At 36.4% G+C, this 26,229-nt stretch overlaps 1 protein-coding gene across 14 annotated transcripts in view; it reads left to right on the top strand.

Moving 5' to 3' along the window:
* The window catches only part of NEDD4L (NEDD4 like E3 ubiquitin protein ligase), an 826,963-nt gene that overhangs the window by 682,233 nt on the left and 118,501 nt on the right, over window positions 1–26,229 (top strand). For 7 of the 14 annotated variants that reach the window (XM_053701158.1, XM_053701159.1, XM_053701162.1 and 4 more), the window contains 3 exons: window positions 4,139–4,333; window positions 11,864–11,938; window positions 25,047–25,106. In XM_053701158.1, coding sequence (XP_053557133.1) covers window positions 4,139–4,333; window positions 11,864–11,938; window positions 25,047–25,106 — 330 coding nt within the window. The remainder of the gene's footprint in view (window positions 1–4,138; window positions 4,334–11,863; window positions 11,939–25,046; window positions 25,107–26,229) is intronic. The other 7 variants (XM_053701160.1, XM_053701152.1, XM_053701154.1 and 4 more) reach the window with 3 other exon arrangements.

Below are 26,229 nucleotides of genomic sequence, written 5' to 3' on the forward strand. Positions count from 1 at the left end.
TGTATGGGCGGAATCCAGCTCCTGTCTAATCTCTATGGTTCACATCCCAGGTGTAGACAATTGGGAAGCGGATTATCTCAGTCGCCAGACGTTACATCCGGGCGAATGGTCTCTTCACCCAGAGGTATTTCTTCAGATTGTTCAAATCTGGGGACTTCCAGAAATAGATCTGATGGCCTCTCATCTAAACAAGAAACTTCCCAGGTATCTGTCCAGATCCAGGGATCCTCAGGCGGAAGCAGTGGACGCGTTGTCGCTTCCTTGGAATTATCATCCTGCCTATATCTTTCCGCCTCTAGTTCTTCTTCCAAAAGTGATTTCCAAGATTCTAATGGAACGTTCGTTTGTACTGCTGGTGGCTCCAGCATGGCCTCACAGGTTTTGGTATGCGGATCTCATTCGGATGGCCAGTTGCCAACCTTGGACACTTCCGTTAAGACCAGACCTTCTATCTCAAGGCCCATTTTTCCATCAGGATCTCAAATCATTAAATTTGAAGGTATGGAAATTGAACGTTTGATTCTTAGTCATAGAGGTTTCTCTGACTCAGTAATTAATACTATGTTACAGGCTCGTAAATCTGTGTCTAGGAAGATTTATTATCGAGTCTGGAAGTCTTACATTTCTTGGTGTTCTTCTCATAAATTCTCCTGGCATTCTTTTAGAATTCCTAGAATTTTACAGTTTCTTCAGGATGGTTTGGATAAAGGTTTGTCTGCAAGTTCTTTGAAAGGACAAATCTCTGCTCTTTCTGTTCTTTTTCACAGAAAGATTGCTAATCTTCCTGATATTCATTGTTTTGTACAGGCTTTGGTTCGTATCAAACCTGTCATTAAGTCAATCTCTTCTCCTTGGAGTCTGAATTTGGTTCTGAGGGCTTTACAGGCTCCTCCGTTTGAACCTTTGCATTCTCTGGATATTAAATTACTTTCTTGGAAAGTTTTGTTCCTTTTGGCCATCTCTTCTGCTGATTTTTCATCAGGATAAGGCAGTGTTGCGGACTTCATTTCAATTTTTACCTAAGGTTGTGAATTCTAACAACATTAGTAGAGAAATTGTTGTCCCTTCATTGTGTCCTAATCCTAAGAATTCTCTGGAGAGATCTTTACATTCTTTGGATGTAGTAAGAGCTTTGAAATATTATGTTGAAGCTACTAAAGATTTTAGAAAGATTTCTAGTCTATTTGTTATCTTTTCTGGTTCCAGGAAAGATCAGAAAGCTTCTGCCATTTCTTTGGCGTCTTGGTTAAAGTCTTTGATTCATCATGCTTATGTGGAGTCGGGTAAGTCCCCGCCTCAAAGGATTACGGCTCATTCAACTAGGTCAATTTCTACTTCCTGGGCTTTTAGGAATGAAGCTTCTGTTGATCAGATTTGCAAAGCAGCAACTTGGTCTTCTTTGCATACTTTTACTAAATTCTACCATTTTGATGTTTTCTCTTCTTCTGAAGCAGTTTTTGGTAGAAAAGTACTTCAGGCAGCTGTTTCAGTTTGATTATTCTGCTTATAATTTAAATTTTTTTCATTATAAGATTAAAACTTTTGATTTGGGTTGTGGTTTATTTTTTCAGCGGAATTGGTTGTCTTTATTTTATCCCTCCCTCTCTAGTGACTCTTGCGTGGAAGTTCCACATCTTGGGTATTTGCTATCCCATACGTCACTAGCTCATGGACTTTTGCTAATTACATGAAAGAAAACATAATTTATGTAAGAACTTACCTGATAAATTAATTTCTTTCATATTAGCAAGAGTCCATGAGGCCCACCCTTTTTGTGGTGGTTATGATTTTTTTGTATAAAGCACAATTATTCCAATTCCTTATTTTTGATGCTTTCGCTCCTTTCTTATCACCCCACTTCTTGGCTATTCGTTAAACTGAATTGTGGGTGTGGTGAGGGGTGTATTTATAGGCATATTGAGGTTTGGGAAACTTTGCCCCTCCTGGTAGGAATGTATATCCCATATGTCACTAGCTCATGGACTCTTGCTAATATGAAAGAAATTAATTTATCAGGTAAGTTCTTACATAAATTATGTTTTTCTAGGACTGCTATTTTATAAAATAGATATTTTTAATTTTTTTTTACTTTTATTTTTGAAGGTTAGTAATAATAAGGAATGTAATACAATAAAACGATGCTGCTAATGGAATAAATACATAAGGAAATATATTCTACCCAGTGACAATGTAACTGAAGCACGTCTGGTGTGCATCTTTCTTTTCTATGTATTTAATCCTTTAGCAGTTGCTAAACACCATAGATTTGGGGCATTTAGTTAAAAAAATAGACTAATCAATCAGATTAGCGCTGCAGAATCTGGTAGCGCTTTACAAATAACTGATAATAATAAGCTTTATCGCTGTCACTGGCAGAAAACATGTAAAATATTATCCCCTTCATCTCAACACACTTCTACATGAAACTCATACCTTGCACATGATCCTTCAAATGTAGGAACAGGTTATAGACCCTAGGGGCAAGGTCTGATGGACATGGGGGCAGGGTGACCCAGCAGTTTAACTCCAGCTTAAACAATGGCAGCCATGGCAACAACTGACTTGTGCACGGGAGCATTGTATTGGTGGAACAGCACTTTATGAATCCTCTTGCCTCATCTCCTCACTTTAATTGGTTTGCATCATTTTTCATTGAAGTTGGAATAGTCTCCACGCTACTGGAAATCCGTCATCAAAATATTCTATGCACCACAAAATATAGATACCAAAAGTTGTCAGCACAGCACATGCAAAATGTCTGAGGAGAGTCATCGTGATTCCACTGCATTGATTGTGTTTTTGCCTAAGGATTAAAGTTTTCACAACTCAGTTGACTATAAAAATTGTCAGTGACCTCTTCTCAGAAGTTCTTATGAACTCACTATCTGCTGTCTCTTCTCATCTGCAGTCAACATTTGGGGTATCCGTCATGTTGACAATTTTCTCATGTCCAAAACCTCCACTAAAATTGACTATATTTTGCTACGTGCCACCCCTGTATAGCCAGCTGTTTTGTGCATTGTTGATCTTCAGTCGTCCATCACCATGTCATTAATTTTCTCCAAGGTTTCTTCAGTGGTGACTACTTTTGGGAGACTGGAGTAAGGGGCATCTTCATATTCGCAATATACCACTTTTTATCTGTGGACTAAGATGGAGCAGGTGGAGTTGATAGTCACTTTGCTCCAATTTACTTTTACATTTCTCAACAACTCAACAACCTTTCCTGTAAATAAGAAAAGTTTAACATTAGACACCTGAACTGGACAAGGTACTTTAAATGCAGTAATCTAAATCCAAAGATTCTTAATTAGGACTTATTGTTCTACCCTCATAAGGCAGGTGCTCACTGTTATGTTCTTTTAAAAAGTACCTAGGCTAGATTATGAGTGGAGCGCTACTTCTAGTGCAAACTACCTCTCCCCTCGTAATCTGGCCCTTAGTGTGCTAAATTGACAAAGCACTAATAAAATGTATTAAATGTATGGTTAAACTATAGCTTTCCAAAGAGTTTCCACAATATGACAACCAGTAATCAATTGATGGATGGACTTGGTTCCTAGCTATGTAACATGTCTACTAGGGATGTGGATTCGGCAGTTTCGTTAGCAGCTGAATGAGGAAGAAGGAGGCCGCTTATGGCATTCGATTCTTTTCGGAGACAGATTTCTTCTAGTGAAAGTGCAACACACTAAGATCTGGATTTGGCATCTAACAAAACTGAGAAATGTACAACCTTACTGTCTACCGTGCATTCATAACAATTACCAGACGAGCAGCATCTGCTGTCAGAATAACCTGTCGATCACCCCAGATGAACAGGCTTGGGGTGATTTTACTCTGATCTTTGCTTCTTAAGTATAAGTTTGCAGTCTCGCATTAGTGAGCTTGCACCCAGTTGCCTCCTTTGCTTAATAACGCAAGGCCTATATATTCCTTAGGAAAATGAAGGATTTAGAAAGTCAAATTATCCTTGCTATTGGAAAATAATCACATAATGGGAGCTATTGATTGCTTGTTTGGTGGTGGTATAATGCCGCCTTTTATTTGAATTATATTGAATTATAGAACTAACCTTTTGTATTTTGTGTTGTTTTTTTGTTTGTTTTTATACATTAACTTTTTTTTCTTTTTCTAGCCATGGGAAACTATTTCTGAAGAAATTAGCTTAAGTGGCGACACACTAAGCTTAAGTAGCGACACTCTTAACCAGTCTCTCCCTCCTCCGGCATCTCCAGTGTCTCGATCAAGTGCTCTAGAGTTGTCCGAAGAACTGACCAGAAGGTTACAGATTAGTTCAGAATCCAATGGGGAACAGTTCAGCTCAGTTATTGTAAGTACTATCCCAAATGATTATCAATAGTTCTTTATAGCTAGTCATCCATTTCCTGTCCCTTATGGAAACATGTTATCAAATTGTATTTGTATTTTTATTATCCAGTTGATCTTTACCCTTTTGTTGTTATGCATATTCTATTTAAGAGTAATATGTGCACTGAATATTTTCCAGTAACGCATTGTGTTGTACTGTTTTATCTTTGCTTCATGAGTAAGTTTTAAAAGTTTTAAATATTTTTGGCTAACAAACTCTAGCGAGTAGCTCTTTACTTGAATAGTACATAAAGTGTAAGCCCTCATATCAAGGTTCAGAAAGCATTGTGAGATGTTGTGGCAATATTCACTCCCACAAACTATAAACTTTTATATTGTAAGAAATACTATAGTTAAAAATTGATACTATGAGATAATGGGTCTCATATTTATGGGGAGAGGGATAAGTTTCCCTAACTGGGAACATGTCCACCTGCCTTTGCAACGTATGGACAGTAGGGATGGGCGAATGTGTTTATATTCGAATTCGAATGTTAGAACAAATGTTATTGTAGAAATTCGATTTACATAATAGAATGTTGATAAGAACGAATATTCTTAAAAATTCGATTTTCGAATGTTATTTACAGTTTTCGAATTCACTTTCAAATTCGAATGTTACATTTTTAAAACACAATTGCAGACTAGAAACACTATTTTGAATTTGAATGTCACATTCGAATCGAATATCACATTCAAATCAAATATCACATTTATTAAACACAGTTGTAAATTAGAAATACTATTTCAAATTCGAATGTCACATTCGAATTTGAATATCACATTTTAAAAATACAGTATTAGACTAGAAATACTGTTTCGAATTAGAGTGTGACATTTATTAAACACAGTTGTTGACTAGAAATACTATTTCGAATTCGAATGTGACATTCGAATGTAGCATTCAAATTCGAATATTACATTTATTGAACACAGTTGTAGACTAGAAATACTATTTCGAATTTGAATATTACATTTATTAAACACAGTTGTAGACTAGAAATACTATTTCGAATTCGAATGTGACATTCGAATGTAGCATTCAAATTCGAATATTACATTTATTAAACACAGTTGTAGACTAGAAATACTATTTCAAACTTGAATATTTCATTTATTAAACACAGTTGTAGACTAGAAATACTATTTCGAATTCGAATGTGACATTCGAATGTAGCATTCAAATTCGAATATTACATTTATTAAACACAGTTGTAGACTAGAAATAATATTTCGAAATTGAATGAATACATAGCTAAACATTCTATTATTCTAACAAATATTTTCGAATTTTATTGAAAAATTAGAAAACGAAAATTCGAAAATAGAATGTTATATAAACATTCGCCCATCCCTAATGGACCGAAGGCCCTGTATATCCACTGCCCACAAACACTTCACCACCCCCTACTCTCGCATGACCAATGATGGGAGAGCAGGGCCTGAATGAACGTGAGGGGTGTTTTATTTCCGCTACCTCAGAGGTGACATAGAAGGTAAGAAGCAGTGGCCAGGTAGCGGAAAGCAAGTGCTCAAAAGCAACATCTGCTGCTTAATACTTGGACGCATTATCTTCTAGAGGCAAATATTTAAGGTAATACAATAAAAACACTTTTCATAATTGAGAGATACCTAACTGACTTAAATGCACCCAGGTGTCTGAACCTTGAAAAGGATTCTCATAACACCTTAAGAACCTATTTGTTGCACAGCAGCTCATTAAAAAAAAAAAATCAGTGTCTAGTGGTAAATCCTTACCAGAGAGTGAGAGTGCATTAAACCAGCTACACTGAATATGGGTGCATATTTGTCTCCTGCTTCCTGCAAGCACAACTTCCTAGGCTTTTCAGCAGATATTAAAGGGACATGAGAATTAAAATTGCATGCTCTATCTAAAGCATGACATTTTGAAATACTTCAATTTACATCTCTTATTAAATGTACTTAGTTCTGTTAGTATAAGCTCAGGAGCAGTGCACTATGGAGACCTAGCTGGTTATTGGTGGCTACATATATATATATATATATATATATATATATATATATATATATATATATAGCTGTTTTCATTGGCTCAGCAGATGTGTTCAAGTGGGTCCCAGTAGTGTATTGCTTCGCTGGAGCGGACTTTGCCGTGGTTAAACGCATAATTATGTGCAAGCTTTAGTGAAGTAATAAAATGCTCTAACACAGAGCATTTTACATTTTTATGTCCCTTTAAGTTAAATTCGGCATGCTGTTAAACTTAAATATATATTATAAGTAGTTACCATTTTAATTCTGTTTAATTTGATACAGATGAATAGATATAGCTATTTTATTTAAATAAAGGTTATAGTACGTATGTAACCAATGAGATTAGATTTTGGCCATTATAATTTTATTGTCATGTTAGATTAAAGGATCAATTTTTCAAGCTGCAGCGGACAGGGGTGCACACACGCGCCCCTGTCTGCCGCATATCGCCTTTGGTGGGCTGAATTCCGCTTCTGGTATTTAGCATTGCACACGAGTGCTATTTTGCACTTGCGTGCAATCCAGCCTCCTGCCCGTACACAGCCAATCACGTGCGGGCAGGAGCTGTCAATCTTCCCCGGTCGGACAAGCCCCCCGGAGAGATTAAAATTCACCACCTAAGAGGTGGCGAAAGGTTAGGGAAGCAGCGGTCTAATGACCCCTGCTTGTTAAAAATAGACTGCAGGTTCTCTTGTGAGAACCTGCAGTCGTAGAATCGACCCCTTAGTGTATTAAACTTGGCTTTAACTCCTTTTTACCAGCAGTCTGTACTTTTTGATTTAGGGGCATTGAAATGAATTGCAAACCTTATGTAAAGGAATTATGCAAAGTGAACAATGTTGTTATTCAAGCAATGAATACAAATTGTGGCATAGTGATTTAAAGAGACATTCCAGTCAAAATTGAATACACATCTTTGAATATATTTACAATATCCATTTATTGGCAGAAATACTTCTAGTAAAATATATCACTGTTTTAGTGTTAGCATATAAATATAAATACTGCAGTTGCTCGGAGCACCAGTGGGGCTTTTATCATGTCAGCAATTAACAAATTAAGTCATTACCAGATGATACAAGCACCTTAGGCTCTCTAAGCATGTTCTGTGTTTAAAATGCTGGTGCACGGTGCACTTCTGAAATAGCTATAGCTTTTAATAGAATCATTTTTGCTAATACATGTATATTTGCAAAAATGCTTCTATTCAAAACTGAAATGCATCCAAGTAGATTCCAATTTTGGCTGGAGTGTCCCTTTAAATGGACATGAAGCCCAAAAAAATTATTTCATGAATCAGACAGATCATACCATTTTAAACAACTTTCAGGTTTATCTAATTTGCCTCATTCTCTTGTTATTCTTTGTTGAAGAAGCCACAATGCATTATTGGGAACTAGTTAACACATTGGGTGAGCCAATAAAATGATGCATATATGTGTTCTGCCAATCAGCAGCTCCTGAGCCTACCTAGGTATCCCATTCAACAAATAATTTCAAGAGAACAAAACAAATTGGATAATAGAAGTAAATTGGAAAGTTGTTTAAAATCACATGCTCTATCTGAATCATAAAAGAGAAAATTTGGGTTTCATGTCCCTTTAAGAAAAGTGGTACGGCATCAATTCTGTGAAAGTGTTACAAATTATGCAATGTTACTGACTACATCTAATATGTTTTATTTATTGATTCCACAAAGCTGTATTGGATGTAAACTTTATTATCTTGTAATACCAGATAGATAGATAGATAGATAGATAGATAGATAGATAGATAACACTTGCACTAGATTCAAAGGTTATTTTTATTTGTCAATACTTAAAGGGGCATTAAGCTACTGGGTACAACTACGCTAGCATGGTTACTATTCACCATATTATTGTTTTCCCTCCTGTACCTGTATCTCTCTTTAAAGCAGTTCTCTTATTTTAACTCATTACAGAATTCGACTGGTAAAGCTCTGCATTTTATACTGGACTCCGCCATCTTGTAGCTCAGTATTGTTGCATCATGTGACAGAAACAGCGCACTTTCACAGATCTGTGATGTTACCAGCTTTTTGACAGCTGTACCTTGCACTTCGGTTTAGCTCACATAACAGTTACATAATAAATATAAGATCCAAGATGGCGGCACCCAGTGTGAAGATGCAGAACTTCACTAACTGAGAGTTGTAAGGGGTTAAAATAAAAGAACAACTTTGAAGACAGCTGCAGTTACAAGAGAAAAAAACTATAGCATGGTAGAGTTGTAAACATGTTACTGTAGTTGTACTCAGTAGTTTATTGTCCCTTTTATTGAACACATTTTACCAATATGCTACAAACTGTGAAATACATCAGTTTTACGTGAATGTTGTCCACAGTCTCACATTTATTTTGACAGGACATGGTATGAAATCATTACCACTGGGTTACTAGTCTTCATTGGCTGATAAAAAGGTCACCCAAAATATTATTGTTTTTATTAACCTCTGGAAAATTGGTAGTTCTATAACAGAGTTGTTATACCTAATGATTTTGGAGGGGGTTTTGAGGAGCGAGCAGAGGCAACATTACAGCTTCCAAAGCATCTCAAACAGCAAGAATTGTATGCCCTTTTGGGCTGTGACTGTGTTGGCTATTGATGCCAAACAGTATCTGTAAATAGGGGGCAGCTTTTGGCTCATGTATGAATCACAGAAGAAGATAAAAATGCAAAGCAATGTTGGCAATTATTTTGTGGACATATATGTTTAATTCAGTGCACACAAGTATGGACATGTGAACATCAAAGTCAAGGCAATGATACCACATCACCAATCAAGACTGCACAAAAGAGCATGTGCAATGACCTACCAAACCGAATTCTTCGGACAAAGTAGTCAACCTCTCTTAGCAATAGCTTCCTCTTAGGAAATTATCTGAATAGGAAGGGACACTCCCAAAAAAAACCTCCCACTGATGGGAGGTTGCTAAGGTTACTGATGACTTCATCTGTTAATGGGAAGTTGCACAGGTTTATCTGATGATCATTAATAGGGAGGAACATGGGTGAATCTGTTGCCTATAATGCCAGTGTTCTGTGGTTGAACAAGAGACTCCAGCACCTTCTTTGTAAGTAATTAGAATTCAATTGGATCTGCAATAATGTGATCTCACATAGTATTAAGGTTGTTTCAGAATACCAGTGATAACTCCAAGGGCACGATCATTGGAAACAGACCTGATAACTTATTCTTGCTTACACCCATCTAAAGAAATTATTTACAAAAATGGGAATTTCTTTAAGTTATGTAATTGTTCATATTGTTGAGAACACCAGTTTTTAGTGTGAAAAAAAAGTTGGGTTTTGTTTTACATTTCACAAATCTTATCTATGGTTTGTTGTACAGTGAATTTGGCACTAGTTTTCCTCAGATCTTTCAAAGTAGAATTCTTACCTATGTTTCACGCCAACAATTCATAAAGACTTCGTAAACATACCAAGAAAAAGATAAAGATCTGTTTTTAAACCCCACTTCTTAGAGCGCAATGGGATATAAATGAGCAATAATTAAATGCTACAACATTTTAATTTTGCAATATTAAACATAACTGTTGTTAACCCCACAAAGCACTGGTGGTCTGGGCTGGAAAAAAGTGTTGGCATATGTACCCATCTGCCTTGTCTCGAATATCAGTACCCTGGAGGGGCGTTTAACTTTGTGTTTAACCTTTTTATGAGGGTTAAACACATAGTTATACTCAAGTATTGCTATAATAAATGCTATAACACATCTGAGCATTTTATTATTGACATTATATGTCCCTTTAACTTGGATTCTCTGGCATGTTTACGACCACTTTTTGTCAATATAAAATGGTTTATATAAAGTATGTATAGTGTTCAGGTTTTACCTACAGTTGTCTTCAGTAATTATTAGGCAGGACATGTTCATAGGCTCCTTTGTTAAATTCAGGAAGAGGATCCATTTTTTAGCTTATGAATCTTTTCTCAGATCAGATGCTGTGTAATTTTTTCGTTATTGCTTATTTGTACAAGTCCAAATTGATAAATGTGATATAGGTGGGAAAAATGACAGCAGAAATAGTGTTTAGGTAACTCCTCCCAAAAAAAACTGAAAATGAGCAAAATTGTAGAAAAGGGGGGGGGGGGGGATGTAAACAGTATGCACTCACCAACTCTAGAGAAACGTATCTGCACATCAAAATAGCGTCAGATTTTTCCAAAGCCAGCAAAAGTGTTGCACAAACAAGTCACTTTCCCTTTATTAAATCGATAGAAACTCATAAAAAAGGTAAATTTAAAATGGCTTGTGAGTTTATTGTTGAAAATACCAAATGCTCTACGCATTTCGGCACAAAACACTTTCTTCAGGAGTTATGCAGAAACTTACGAACAAATCTTTGTTTTTTGAGGGGTTTTTGCACTGAATAACATTAATTTTACTGTAAAGTGCGACAACTGTTATAGTCATCTCTGGTCCTAAAATGTGTCTTTCTAAAATTCTGTTAGGGACCTTATTATTATTATTATTATCGGTTATTTGTAGAGCGCCAACAGATTCTGCAGCTCTAGAACAGATTCCGCAGCACCTTACAGTACTGATGAGCCTTCTTAAAGGGACATGAGACCCAATGTGTTTTTCTTTCATGATTTAGATAGAACATGTGATTTTAAACAGCTTTCCAAAAAAGGAATACCTTGAAAAGGATACCTTGGTAGGCTCAAGAGATGGTGATTGGTGGCTGCACATGTATGCCTCTTGTAATTGGCTCATCCTATGTGTTCATTCATCAAGCTCCCAGTAGTGCATTGCTGCTTCTTCAACAAAAGATGCCAAGGAAATAAAGCAAATTAGATAATAGAAGTAAATTGGAAAGTTGTTTAAAACTGTATTCTCTAGCTGAATTATGAAAGAAAAAAAAATTGCTTTCATATCCCTTTAAAATAATCTTGCCAGACCAGACAGCTTTAGAAAATCAGGCCCTATGTCATCATCCCCTATCCAAATACTCTACACTGATTGGAGCATAGTTGTAAGGAAAGTCAAAAGCTTGTAAGATCATCCAATTCAGGCAGACATGGCACTAGTTACCCAGCTGTAATGATGGAGTAGCATGTGCTGTTACTCTGTATGAAGAAAGGTATTTATTGGTAAGTTTCCAATTTTTTTTTCTTAATAAAGTTCAACTATTTTTAAGTTTTGTTTTATGAGAGCAGATTGAGGCTAAAGGATCATGATGATTTGTGGAGCCGTTCTGAAAGGATAGTATATGTGGTACTAACTATAGACACAAAATCTTTTCTTCATCTGCAGCAAACGGCTTGGGAGAGGCGTAAGGTAATGTTTATATTCAGAATAATTTCCGCGTGGTGAATATTGTAGGACAAATTGTGTTCAAGATAATAAAGCTGTGTGTCCATATTGGATGTTGACGAATGTGTCTGCTATAGTAATTTACAGTATTTTTTTAAAATCATTTCTTTCCAGCAGAGGGAACCTTCCACGCGATTAAGGTCTTGCAGTGTTACGGATGGAGTTGCTGAGCAGGCACATTTACCAATGGTAAATCCAAGTTTTAATTTATTTTTCACCTGTTTACTTTCTTTACTTTGGAAGCATCTGATTGCACTTTTTCCTGTGACATCAATTTCTATAGAAACCATTGAAATATTAGTAGCAGTGATGTATTTTAAATTATGGATATCATAATATTTGACTCAAGTATTCATGGAAAAACTTTCCAATAGAATGTGGTAAGATCAAGGAATTTAAAAATCAAATGAACATCTCTATGTGAAAAAGGAAGATATTTTACCTCAAAATTTCTTTAACTCACCAGAGTAAGTGCTCTGTGAATAGTTCTCTTGCAGCTACTCCTTTTACTTCTGTCTGCAAACAGCAAATCGGCACCATCAGTCACTTTGCTTTACTGTGATCTAATGGGATTTTTAAAATTAGATTTACTTTCAACTTACACACAACCCCCTCCTCCTTTTGAAATCAGTCTTAGTGCTAGGCTGTGTTTAGATCTGACCACATCTTCACTGTTTAACGTTGTATGTCACAAAAAGTATGTTTTGTTAAACACCAAGTTTATTTTATGTAATCAAATTATTTTCATTGTAGAATATAAAACAACTCTAAAACGTTGTAGTAATTGGTGTGTATATTATTAGCAGGTTATAAAATCCTGTTCAAAAGAACTTTCTGTCAGACATCACTTTACCATCTCTAGATTTCTCACCACCTGCTGTAATAGAACCTGAAATTTACTTTAACCTGTTATTTGCCATTTAAGGAGGAAATATAATAAAAGTATTTACTTATATCTTCATGTCTGGGAAGTTCCTGTTACCATAATCTTTCCTTAGAATGAGTAGTGAAACTAAGTGGCTGTGCAGATGCAAGTCCCAGGACAAGCATACTGATTGGTTGCTTAAAGTTCCTTTACAATGGGATATTTTGAGGTAAAATGTCTTCCTTTTTTCATTGTGATGGTGTAATATTTTCCAGTTTTAGTGTTGCACATATGGTGCATCACTTCCAAGTGATTCAAAATTTTGTGACGTCCCTAATTAAGCATATAATTTCGTTGACAATTTTAGCAGACTTAATGGGTCTTTTAGCTCCTTTCTGCCATCATAATCTATGGTGCTGTCAGTAATTATTATTAGCTAGAGTATGGTATTAACAAAGGAGATTTCCTATCGTAATACGTTATTTTTAAGCAGGAAAAAGTCTTATCAGATGCTACTTTGGGACGTTCTGGGAACTTTATTAACTGTAATGTGATGTAATCAAATTTTTTATTTCGCTATTTCACAGTAATCAGATTTGCTAGGCTGTCCATTCAGTTTTCTTCTTTTAGACTAGTTTACTTCATAATTTTTAGGTGAGGATCTTGAGATAGAAAATTATTATCTTTAATGCAACCCCCTCCCCATTTTTTATGTATTGCAAATAAAAGTATTTTATTGCATCAGAATGTATCTTCAAGTCTAGGCCATGGATGGCCAACTGGTAGGCCTCATGTGGCCCTCTGCCATAGTTTTTGTGGAAAAAGTGGAACTAATAACGTGTGCTTTGGGGATTTATGAAAAAGTGTCAAACAAAGTGGCCACAACTCAAAAAAGCTCTTTGAATCTGTGCCTCTGGATGTTTCTAGGAAATATATTTGTGTGGTTAATAACCATACATTTATATGTGGCCCTTAAACCTTCTAAATTATTTTTCTGCAGCCCCCATGTGTCAGCAAGTTGGCCATCACTGGTCTAGGCCAACGACTAGAGCAGGCAGAAGAAATACTAATGTGTTGTGCAAATGATGGTCACTCCTCTGTTTTAATGCACGATTACAGTTCACAAAGATACATAGACATTATTTTGTTTTCTTCAAAACCATAGAAATGTACCTTTTTTTTTTCCTTTAATGTAAAGTGGCAAGACTCCATGAGCTAGTGACGTATGGGATATACATTCCTACCAGGAGGGGGCAAAGTTTCCCAAACCTCAAAATGCCTATAAATACACCTCCCACCACACACATAACTCAGTTTTACAAACTTAAGTTGTGCTTAATTTCTTCTGTGATAGGCGCTTCTAAGCATTCTGAAGCCCAATTCCTCTCGGAGTACAGTGTTTGTCAGAGGGATGTGAAGGAAGTATTGCCTGTTTATTTAGTGTTTTCACCCATGGGAAATTCTTTCAAAGGCTCTCTGTAATCGGTCACAGGGATTCATCTTTTGCCTCCCTTTTCAGATCGATGTTATACTCCTATATCATTACCTCTGCTGATGTTTTTCAGTACTAGTTTGACTGTCTGCTATATGTGGATGGGTGTCTTACGGTAAGTATGTATCATTTTTTAAGACATTCTCAGCTATGTTTGGCACTTTATGTTATAAAGTTTTAAATATATGTATTTGCTTATATTTGCCAAGAGTTCGGTCTATGTATATTTCCCTTTTCTGCAGACTATCCGTTTCAGTATGGAATTTTTATTTGGGAAGATTATTTTTCTTACCTGGAGTTCTAGTTTTCTCAATTTGACTTTATTTTCCAAAATTTTCGACTGCAAACTAGGCTTGCAAGGACGCAAATTGCCGTTCTTTATGGCGTCATTCTTGGCGCAAATTTTTTTTTGCCGCGAAATTGTGTCTAAGGTGACGCAAGTTTCATAATTTCCTGCGTCTTTGTTGACGTAAGTTGTTTTGGCGCGAAGCCTCGCTTGTTATGATGCGAGTTGCGTCATTTCTTGATGATAGCTTTGGCGGGAAAAAAATGTTTTGGAACTTCCATTTGCGTCATACTTGGCGCCAAAAGTTTTTGTATATTACCCCTCTTCCTTTATTGCTTCTGGTTCTTTTGATATTATCATGAGCTATAATGCTTATTTTTTTTGCATAAGCATTTTTTCCCATTCCTGAAACTGCTAGAAATTGGATATTTTGTTTAAATTTTGTTTTTTTCTTTTTACATTTTTGCAAGATGTATCAGTCTGATCCTGTCTGATCCTGTCTCTGATTTTGCTGTAGAAACTATGCTGCCTGAACACAGTTCTACCAAAGCTAAGTGTGTCTGTTGTAAATTAACTGATGTTATTTCTTAAGCTCAATTATGTGGCATCTGTCATGACAAGCTTTTGCATGCGGATAATGTTTCTATTAGTACTAATACATTGTCTGCTGTTCCTTCAGCGTCTAATGTACCTAATGTACCTGCAGATGTAAAAAATTATATTGCTGCAGCTATAGATAAGTCTATGTCTGCTATTCCGCCTTCAAATAAACGTAAAAGGTATTTTAAAACTTCTTATATTTATGATGAACTTTGTATTGACCGACAGCATACTGAAATGTCTTCTGCTGATGAGGATTCCTCTGGTTCAGAGGATCCTGATTCATATTCTGAAATTGACAAATCTTTCTATCTGTTTAGGATTGATTATATTCGCTCTTTGTTAAGTTCTGGTTACTTTGGGTATTGAAGATAAGGTTGATGGGACTATTTCCACTCTTGCCAAACGTACTACTATTCCTATGGAAGATAGTACTTCCTTTAAGGATCCTTTAGATAGAAAGATTGAATCTTATCTAAGGAAAGCTTATTTACATTCTGGTTATATTCTTAGACCTGCCATTTCTATGGCTGATGTGGCTGCTGCTTCAACTTTTTGGTTGGACAGTTTAGCTCATCAGGTAGAAGACCATGATTTACCCAGCATTATTCTTCTGCTTCAATATGCTAATCATTTCATTTGTGATGCTATATTTGACATTATTAAGATTGATGTTAAATCTATGTCTTTAGCTATTTTAGCCAGAAGAGCTTTATGGCTTAAATCTTGGAATGCTGACATGGTGTCTAAATCTAGATTATTATCTTTATCTTTCCAGGATAAGAATCTATTTGGTTCTCAATTGGATTCTATTAATTCCACTATTACTGGGGGGATAGGAGTTTTTTCACCTCAAGATAAAAAGTCTAAAGGTAAATTTAAGGCTCCTAAAATAAGGAACAAAAGTTGTCTCCTTCCCCAAAGTCCTCTAGTTCCAATTGGAGACCATCTTCAAATTGGAATGAAACCAAGCCTTGTAGGGAACCAAATCCAGCCCCCAAGACTGAATGAAGGTGCGGCTTAATCCAGTTCAGCTAGTGGGGGGCAGATTGAAATAATTTCAGGAAATTTGGTTCTGTTCCGTTCAGAATTAGTAGATTCAGAATATTGTGTCTCAAGGGTATCGAATAGGTTTCAGAATGAGACCTCCCGTGATAAGATTCTTTCTTTCTCATATTCCAACAAATCCTGTGAAGGCTCAGGGGTTTCTGAAGTGTGTTTCAGATCTAGAGCTTTCAAGGGTGATTGTTCCAGTTCCTCTTAAGGAACATGGTCTGGGGTTATATTCAAATCTATTCATTGTCCCAAAGGAAGAGAATTCTTTCAGACCAGTTCTGGATCTGAACATTTTAAATCATTTTGTAAGAGCCCCAACTTTCAAGATGATGACTATAAGGACTACTCTGCCTTTTGTTCAGCAAGGGCATTTTATGTCCACAATAGACTTACAGGATGCTTATCTTCATATTCCAATTCATCCAGACCATTATCGGTTTCTGACATTCTCTTTTCTAGACAAGCATTAACAGTTTGTTGCTCTTCCATTTGGCCTAGCAACACCTCTAAGAATCTTTTCGAAGGTTCTCGGTGCCCTTCTATCTGTAATCAGAGAGCAGGGTATTGCAGTGTTTCCTTATTTGGACAATATCTTGGTACTAGCTCAGTCTTTTCATTTAGCAGAATTTCACACAAAACAACTAGTGTCGTTTCTTCAAAGGCATGGTTGGAGGACCAATTTACAAAAGAGTTTCTTGATTCCTCAGACAAAGGTCACCCTTTTAGGTTTCTAGATAGATTCAGTGTCCATGACTTTGTATTTAACAGACAAGAGACAAATGAAATTGGTAATAGCTTGTCTAAACCTTCAGTTTCGATCGTTCCCTTCAGTGGCTATGTGCATGGAATTTTTAGGTCTTATGACTGCAGCATCGGACTCGATCCCCTTTGCTCGTTTTCATATGAGACCTCTGCAGCTTTGCATGCTGAATCAATGGTGCAGGGATTATACTCGGATATCACAACTGATATACTTAAATCCCAACATTCAACTTTGCCCCCTCCTGGTATATCCCATAAGTCACTAGCTCATGGACTCTTGCCACTATGAAAAAAAAAGAATTTATCAGGTTAGTTCTTACATAAACTGTGTTTTTTTAAAGCAAGTATTAAAGGGGACATTCTATAGCACCAAATAACAAACTCAAATGATATGCTGGTGATTTGAGGCTGCATGCGACTGCCACTCTTTCTTTTTGGCATAAGTACTCCCTATAGCCCTAAAAAATATAAGTGCCGTCAACCATTTAAGGGCTCATTTCCATGGAGTCGTAAGCTACCATAAGTTTCCAACAGCTAAAAGCAGTTTACAGCTCCATTTTAGTACCAGGTTTCCATTTAAATATTTTGTGCATTGCGTTCAGTCTCTCTATTCGTGTAGTTGTAAGTTAATGTTGTGTTAACACTTCCATCCGATGTTGGATTTCTTGGAAATCAATTAGTTGCTATGGTAACCGGACCTTACACTATAAAATTTACCTTATCTGTGATCACCTCTAAAGAGAAAAAAAAACGAAGATACACTTATTTATAATACATATTTTTTTTTTAACTATAATAAAATACAATTTTTTAATTATAATTATATTTTCCACTTTATTAATATACGTAATATGTATTGCTACCCTAGGCATAGGTCTAGTTTGAATTTTGTAGATATGTGCTTGCATATATTTTTATAAGTAAATACATACTGATATTTTCATAAGAACATAAGTGAAACTATTCCTTTATATGGGACAACAATAAATATTACATATTGCAATTTTGCATTATTTTTATTTGCAAATTTTTAAATTTCAATGAGAAATAAGTCTCAAAAAGCTAATTTTTCCTCTTTTACACCTAGTTGAGTTGGGTGTCATTTTTTTCGATGTATCGACAACCTCAGAAAGTTTATTAACGGTTTGCGTTTTCATTGAAAATCTGGTATACGTTGTTGCTTAATGGCTGCTAATACTTTCTATGGGACACGGAAATATTTTCGGCAGCCGGACCCTAGCTTTCGTTATTGAGGTATAACACACCATCAGAAGCAGTCAATAAACTAAATTGCTTCCAACAGCATATTTAGCGGTTTGCCACCTTGCACAAACCTAATTACGGCTAAGTTGTTATCTACTGATCAGTATTGCGGGCTTCACAAGCATCTTTAAAAGATAGCCAAAAGTCTATGAACCATTTTTTATCATACACATACACTGAACCCCTATTTCTTCACACCATGCACATTATCTTCTGCACAGACAGATTAATATATACACTTAGCAAGGTCATTTGCTTTATAAAGTAAAAGTAATAATGACAGAACTACCAAACTACAGCTAGCTTAAAGGTACACAAAAAAAAAAAGTTTTCTTTCATTATTGAGATAGAGCAAACCATTTTTAACAACTTTCTAATTTACTGGGAGCTAGCTGAACACTTTAGGTAAGCCAATGACAAGAGGGATATATGTGCAGCCACCAACCAACAGCTAGCTCCCATTAGTGCATTGCTACTCTTGAGCTTGTCTATGTATGCTTTTCAACAAATAATACCAAGAGAGCAAAGAAAATTAGATAATAGAAGTAAATTGGAAAGTTGTTTACAATTACAAAAAAAAAAATGTGGGTTTCATGTCTCTTTAATGCTTAATTTCAGAGGTGGTGGGTTGATTGCTGTTAGGGTAAATAAATAAGTAACCACAGTAAAATGAATTTAAACAAAAGAAATTATATATAAAAATAAAAAAAAACTGACAACACCGCACAGTCAAGAATAGTTAATCAACTGTAACATTTCTGTGTAACCGTCGCCTGTGGTCTACATACCCATAAGACGACACATTCCACCAATTGGGCAACCCTAGTAAAAGGGCCGGCTGAACAATAGGACCAAGTGGATCCAACGGTCCCAGACAGCATTTGACAAGGGGCCGCACTTCAGTGATTGAGTCAGTCATTGTCAGACACCACTCCTGTCCTCTGTCTCTATGGGGGACGTCGCAGGCTCCCAGCAGCATAACCTCATCATGCACAAAGACACAAAAGTGGTCATGGGCGACATTCAAAGTGGGACAAGTGCATCTCTTCCCTAACTTCCTTCCCACTTATTGTGCAATTGTGCATAAGCATTGGTTACATGCAGGTAGGCAGGCTTAGTAAGGTCGGCGGTCAGGCTAGTAGGTTGATATATAATGTTTATATTTAGAATAATTTCAGTGTGGCGTAGTAATGTTACTACAGGGGGCATCATTTCATTCTCGGACCCAGGCAGCACGATATCTTGAGCCGACCTTGCGTAGTAAGTTAGGGTTAGTAGTGCAAAAATAAAATGCTCTAACAAATTAGATCTGGTCATTTTTTAGTTAAACTGACCCTTTAAAATGACTAAGTAAAATTTGCTGCAATTGGTGTTTTGTTTCAAGTCATCTGAATGACACAACAGATAAGTAGCAAACAAGTGATCTCTTTAGAAGGTCACATAAACTGCAGCCTACAAAGCTTAGCGAGGTGTGAGAAAGTACCCAGAATAGCAGCTCTATATTGAAGTCAGCTGCGCTTCTACCTCCAAACATTTGCTGCCAGAAACATGGAATAATATAGACATCTGACCTCTCGTACGCCTGATTAGTTGGATGCTGAGGTGACGAGGAATTTTTGTAATGAGGTAACATAATCTGTCAATCTCACAAAGGAGGATTACGATTATTTGCTAAATCGGTAGCATTTTTTAATAATATTCACTTTTGTGGGAGGGGGGGCTTTACACCAAAAAATAGCTGCTTTTAAAACGCTTCTGAATTATTTTTAAGCAAATTATTTATTTTACAATGTGTAAATACACGGTGAAACATGTCCTTCTGCGTTACCGCTGGTGAGTGAATGAGCAGCCGACATACATGAGTATGAACCAATAATGACAAATATAAGAATCTTCTTATATTGTTGCAAATGGGATTTTCCCACCCAGAATGGATAAATCTTTCTGGAAGTTATACACAAGCATTTAATACAACACTCTGATATATTATATAATTCAACAGGTTTACCTGATGCATTCAATCAGGCCCATTTATCAAGCTCCGTACGGAGCTTGAAGGGCCGTGTTTCTGGCGAGTCTTCAGACTCGCCAGAAACACAAGTTATGAAGCAGCGGTCTAAAGACCGCTGCTCCATAACCCTGTCCGCCTGCTCTGAGCAGGCGGATAGGAATCGCCGGAAATCAACCGAATCGGGTTGATTGACACCTCCCTGCTGGCGGCCGATTGGCCGCGAGTCAGCAGGGGGCGGCGTTTCACCAGCAGCTCTTGTGAGATGTTGGTGCAATGTTAAATGCGGAGAGCGTATTGCTCTCCGCATTTAGCGAGGTCTTGCGGACCTGATCCGCAGTGTCGGATCAGGTCCGCAAGACCTTTGATAAATTGGGGCCTATATATTTATCTCTTTGTTGCTTATAAGAAAGACCTTGATATCAGATTATTTGTAATTTGTTTAGAAGCTTAGCGCTGGTGGCTTTTTATAGTGGACTGTGCTCCAAAAAGGTTTCCTGAATTTCAGGTATGCCACCAATTGATGCTCCAAATAGGAATTCCAAGACTTACTATTAGAGAGATAGGAACCTCTTACCAATTGTTGAACAGCATTAGATTATGTAAACAATTAAATAGTGAACACAAAATGTATTGCTGTCCCAATAAAAAAGAGAAATTGAGGTGTCGGCACATTTTCTAAAAGTGCAAAACTCAAAAGTCCATTCTTGTAAGTGACATCACCAGCATACTTTAAGCACACTTACATGTGTGTACATACAATATATGGCCAAATGTATGTGGGCACCTCTTCTAGTTATTGAGTTCAGGTGTTTTATCCACACCCATTACTAATAGGTGCATAAAATCCACATAGTTATGAAATCTCCAAAGACAAACATTGACAATAGAGTGGGTTGTTCTGAAGAGCTTAGTGACTTTAAATGTGGCACTGTCATAGAATTCCATTATTGCCTAAAGCCAGTTTGTGAAATGGCTGCCCTACTAGATCTGACTTTGTCAACTATAAGTGCTATTACTGTGAAGTGGAAGCTTCCAGAAACAACAGTAGCTGATCCACAAAGTGGTAGACCATGCATAATTATAGTGCGTGTAAAAATCATGGGTCGGGAGTCGGGACCCATTACTGGGTCGCAATACCATGTTTACTGGGTCATGACTTGCGTGTGTATTGTAGAAGAGAGTGTGTGTGTGTGATTTGTGTATGTGTGGTATGAGAGTGTGTGTGATTTGTGTATGTGTTGTAGAAGAGTGTGTGTGATTTGTGTATGTGTTGTATGAGAATGTGTGTGAGTTTGTGTATGTGTTGTATGAGAGTGTGTGTGATTTTGTGTATGTGTTATATGAGAGTGTGTGTGATTTGTGTACGTGTTGTAGAAGAGTGTGTGTGATTTGTGTATGTGTTGTATGAGAATGTGTGTGAGTTTGTGTATGTGTTGTATGAGAATGTGTGTGAGTTTGTGTATGTGTTGTATGAGAGTGTGTGTGATTTTGTGTATGTGTTGTATGAGAGTGTGTATGATTTTGTGTATGTGTTGTAGAAGAGTGTGTGTGATTTGTGTATGTGTTGTATGAGAATGTGTGTGAGTTTGTGTATGTGTTGTATGAGAATGTGTGTGATTTTGTGTATGTGTTGTATGAGAGTGTGTGTGATTTTGTGTATGTGTTATATGAGAGTGTGTGTGATTTGTGTACGTGTTGTAGAAGAGTGTGTGTGATTTGTGTATGTGTTGTATGAGAATGTGTGTGAGTTTGTGTATGTGTTGTATGAGAATGTGTGTGAGTTTGTGTATGTGTTGTATGAGAGTGTGTGTGATTTTGTGTATGTGTTGTATGAGAGTGTGTGTGATTTTGTGTATGTGTTGTAGAAGAGTGTGTGTGATTTGTGTATGTGTTGTATGAGAATGTGTGTGAGTTTGTGTATGTGTTGTATGAGAATGTGTGTGATTTTGTGTATGTGTTGTATGAGAGTGTGTGTGATCTTGTGTATGTGTTATATGAGAGTGTGTGTGATTTGTGTATGTGTTGTAGAAGAGTGTGTGTGATTTGTGTATGTGTTGTATGAGAATGTGTGTGAGTTTGTGTATGTGTTGTATGAGAATGTGTGTGATTTGTGTATGTGTTGTATGAGAGTGTGTGTGATTTGTGTATGTGTTGTATGAGAGTCTGTGTGATTTTGTGTATGTGTTATATGAGAATGTGTGTGATTTTGTGTATGTGTTGTATGAGAGTGTGTGTGAGTTTGTGTATGTGTTATATGAGAATGTGTGTGATTTTGTGTATGTGTTGTATGAGAATGTGTGTGATTTTGTGTATGTGTTGTATGAGAATGTGTGTGATTTTGTGTATGTGTTATATGAGAATGTGTGTGATTTTGTGTATGTGTTGTATGAGAATGTGTGTGATTTTGTGTATGTGTTGTATGAGAGTGTGTGATTTGTATGATAGTGTGTGTGGTGGTTGTGTCTTGTGTGTGTGGTGGGTATTGTATGATAGTGTGTGTGGTGGGTGTTGTATGATAGTGTGTGTGGTGGGTGTTGTATGATAGTGTGTGTGGTGGGTGTTGTATGATAGTGTGTGTGGTGGTTGTGTCTTGTGTGTGTGGTGGGTGTTGTATGATAGTGGATGGTGTGTGTGTGTATTGTATGAGAGTGTGTGCGTATTATTACTTTTTACAACACTTTCAAGTTGGACTACAATCAGGATTAAAGTACACACAAATTTTAGTCACTTTTCTAAAAATTGCAGCTATCTTGTTGTATATTACTTCAGAAATTTTCAGACCAAGCATAAAAAAAAGGTTGCGAAGGTATTTGGTATCATGGCACGGGTATTGGGGCAAAAAGTCTTTGAAGAACCCTAATCTATTGCATCACTCACTACAGAGTTTCAAGCTGCCTCTGGATGAAACATTAGCACAAGAACTGTGCGTCAGGAGCTTCATGAAATGGGTTTCCATGACCGGGCAGCTGTACAGAAGCTTCGCACCAACATGCACAATGCCAAGCTTCAGCTAGAGTGGTGTAATGCGCACCGCAACTGAACTGTTAAGCAATGGAAAGGTGTTCACTGGTGTGAGGAATCACACTTTACTACCTTGGCAGTCTGAAGGAAGAATGTCAGATGCCAGGAGAGTGCTATCTGCCAGAATGCATAGTGTGTACAGTGTGCTAGGCTCATTAGTTCCAGTAAAGGGTCATCTTAATGCTATAGGATACAAAGACATTTTAGACCTTTGGGTGTTTCCAACTTTGTGGCAACCGTTTGGGGAAATTCTTTTTCCAGCATGACTGTGCCCCTGAGCCCAAGATTATGTCCATGAAGACATGTTTTTTTGAGTGTGGAGGAACTTCAGTGGCCTGCACAGAGGTCTGACCTCAACCCCATTGAACACAATTGAGATGAATTTGAATGCTGATTTCACAAATGCTGTATTGTCTGAATGGGCCTAAATTCCCTTAAACACATTCTAAAATCTTGTGTTTAAGAGTGGAGGCAGCTCCTGGTTTTGGAATGGGATGTCCAACAAGCTCATATTGGTTTGATTGTCAGGTGTCTACACACCTTTGGCCATATAGTGTTTCTTATCCCATATACACAAGGTTTAAATTAGTTCCTGATGATTTAAGGGGCATTTGTTACTGTTGATGTGTGAGACTTGAGACAGCATATGAACACATATGGTATCTGTTTCTGTAAATTTGACTTCCATATCTACAGCATTCACTTTTGAAGATCTATTTAAATAAGAGCCGGTGGCTGAAATTAACTTCCGATTTGGGAGTGGGAGAGAGTGCATAGGCCATTTAAAATGGTGGGTGTTCCTGAAGCAAATTTGAATATGATTAACTATTATCAGCTGCTTATCTAAGTATAAGGTTCCTTTAAGCTTGCAATCTATTTGTGTCTAGTTGACTAAATAATGGTATCATTGTCCCATTGTCTCTCTGTTTCTCAGTTTAACAGATGCACATTTTCTTTGTTTGTTCCTGTTTATTTGAAGAAAAAAACAAACATTCATTACTGTAGCACCATCAAATCCCAAAGGTGCCTGCTGTCCAGTGTTTGCAAGAGGAAACCTTTCTAACATGTTTAGGGCACAGTACAATAAGGGCAATAAAGAGGAGTTTATTTTTATATAAATTAACAGGAATAGATCCTTGAAAAAGTGGCCCCTTGATAGTTAAAGTGGCAGTAAATGCATTGAGATGTTTATATTCAGTGTTTGGCTATGTCTAATGAAACTACTTTGCAATATACGTTCATGATTTATTTTGTCCCCTTTTCATGTAATTTGGCTCTGAAAAATAGGTATTTCCTAATTCTCAGAATTTAACGCTGCTGACATCCTGGCTAACCATGCTACATATATACCCCTAATTGGCTTAATCAGATAACTGCAAAACAGTTCATTTTATTCAAACATAATGACTGTGACTAGCCTTGTTGTCTGTAGACTAAAGATTGGTTCCTCCAGATAAGGCAAATAGTGGGTGGAGTTTGGCTATAATTTCAGTTCTCAGAAGTATGGGATTTGAAACCATAGATAATCCCCAGGAGTTTTGGTGCTAGTAGAGACTGTACCCCCATACTCCCTAATGGTTACATACAATATCTATTTAATCATCATAATCCTAACACGCTATCTCAGGGGTTTTTCTGTTTTCAGAAACTTGATTCTATTATTCTAAAAATGTTTCATGAGACAATCGGTTGTATCACAGCCATCATTTGAATACTCTTTTAGCCTAACTAGTGCTGAATTTTATACCGAGCTTGTTTGTACAGACAAGGTGTTAAATCTATATTTGGGATTTGGTTCTCTATGATTGATTTATCCAAACTAACCATTTCACTTTCTTGACTAACAAAGTAACCACCTCCACTGTATTTTTAAAGCTTCTTAATGTAGCTTAGCCTTGTTCTAACCATACTTTTTTTACGGGTCACATTGTCATTCAACAGCCAAGCACCCCAACAGGAAGAGCGCGTGCTTCAACAATCACAGGTGTTGAGGAGTCAACGGTAATGTTCTCTATCTATCTTTGCAGTTGCATTCAGTGATTCAATCAAGTGTAAATAATTTTTCTACATTAAGAGATTTTACGATATAATAAATGTTTGATATTTTTAGAATGTGTAAGACCTCCCGGAATTGGCCCGTGGAACAAATAAGGACCTGACATTGCTATGCTTATTGTTGCTTTTTTAGATAACAATTCTCAAGATAAATTTGCTCTTCTCGGTTATGCACTAACTTCAAATTATGGTTTATTTTTAGAGAAGTTGAACCTATTACTAAAATGTCTACTTACTTTTTGTTTTATGGTCAGTTATTTAATGTCAGTGGGGGTTTTTTTCTACTAGTGTTGGAACCTCAAAAAAACAAACAACATTTTTCATTAAAATTCTATAATTAATATACAAATAAGAGTTTAAGAACTACGGTACTACTTGTTTTTGTTTTGTAACATTATATATAGATATATATATATACTATATATTATACTATTATATCAACATAATTTAGTCTCGTATATACATATTTGATGGATTTTAATCAAAAGATAAATTACCTTGCAATTGTATAAACCGTCAATTGATACTTATATTGATACTATTGATAATCATAATATCCGTTTTTGCGCCCTATTCTCTATCAAATCTCTTTTTTGTATATATATATATATATATATATATATATATATATATATACATATATATATATACAATTTTTGAAGTTCAATCAATACCTTTGTAGCACCTTGCAATTCAACTAGAGCTGAGGTCTTACATGCGTTTTGTTCAGAACTTCCCTGTGGAGCATACATAAAATGATTTGTGTGGAGCATACATAAAATGATTTGTGTGGAGCATACATAAAATGATTTGTGTGGGGCATACATAAAATGATTTGTGTGGAGCATACATAAAATGATTTGTGTGGAGCATACATAAAATGATTTGTGTGGAGCATACATAAAATGATTTGTGTGGAGCATACATAAAATGATTTGTGTGGAGCATACATAAAATGATTTGTGTGGAGCATACATAAAATGATTTGTGTGGAGCATACATAAAATGATTTGTGTGGAGCATACATAAAATGATTTGTGTGGAGCATACATAAAATGATTTGTGTGGG

This window comes from Bombina bombina, chromosome 2 (genome assembly GCF_027579735.1).
Source record: "Bombina bombina isolate aBomBom1 chromosome 2, aBomBom1.pri, whole genome shotgun sequence".
Classification (NCBI taxonomy): domain Eukaryota; kingdom Metazoa; phylum Chordata; class Amphibia; order Anura; family Bombinatoridae; genus Bombina; species Bombina bombina.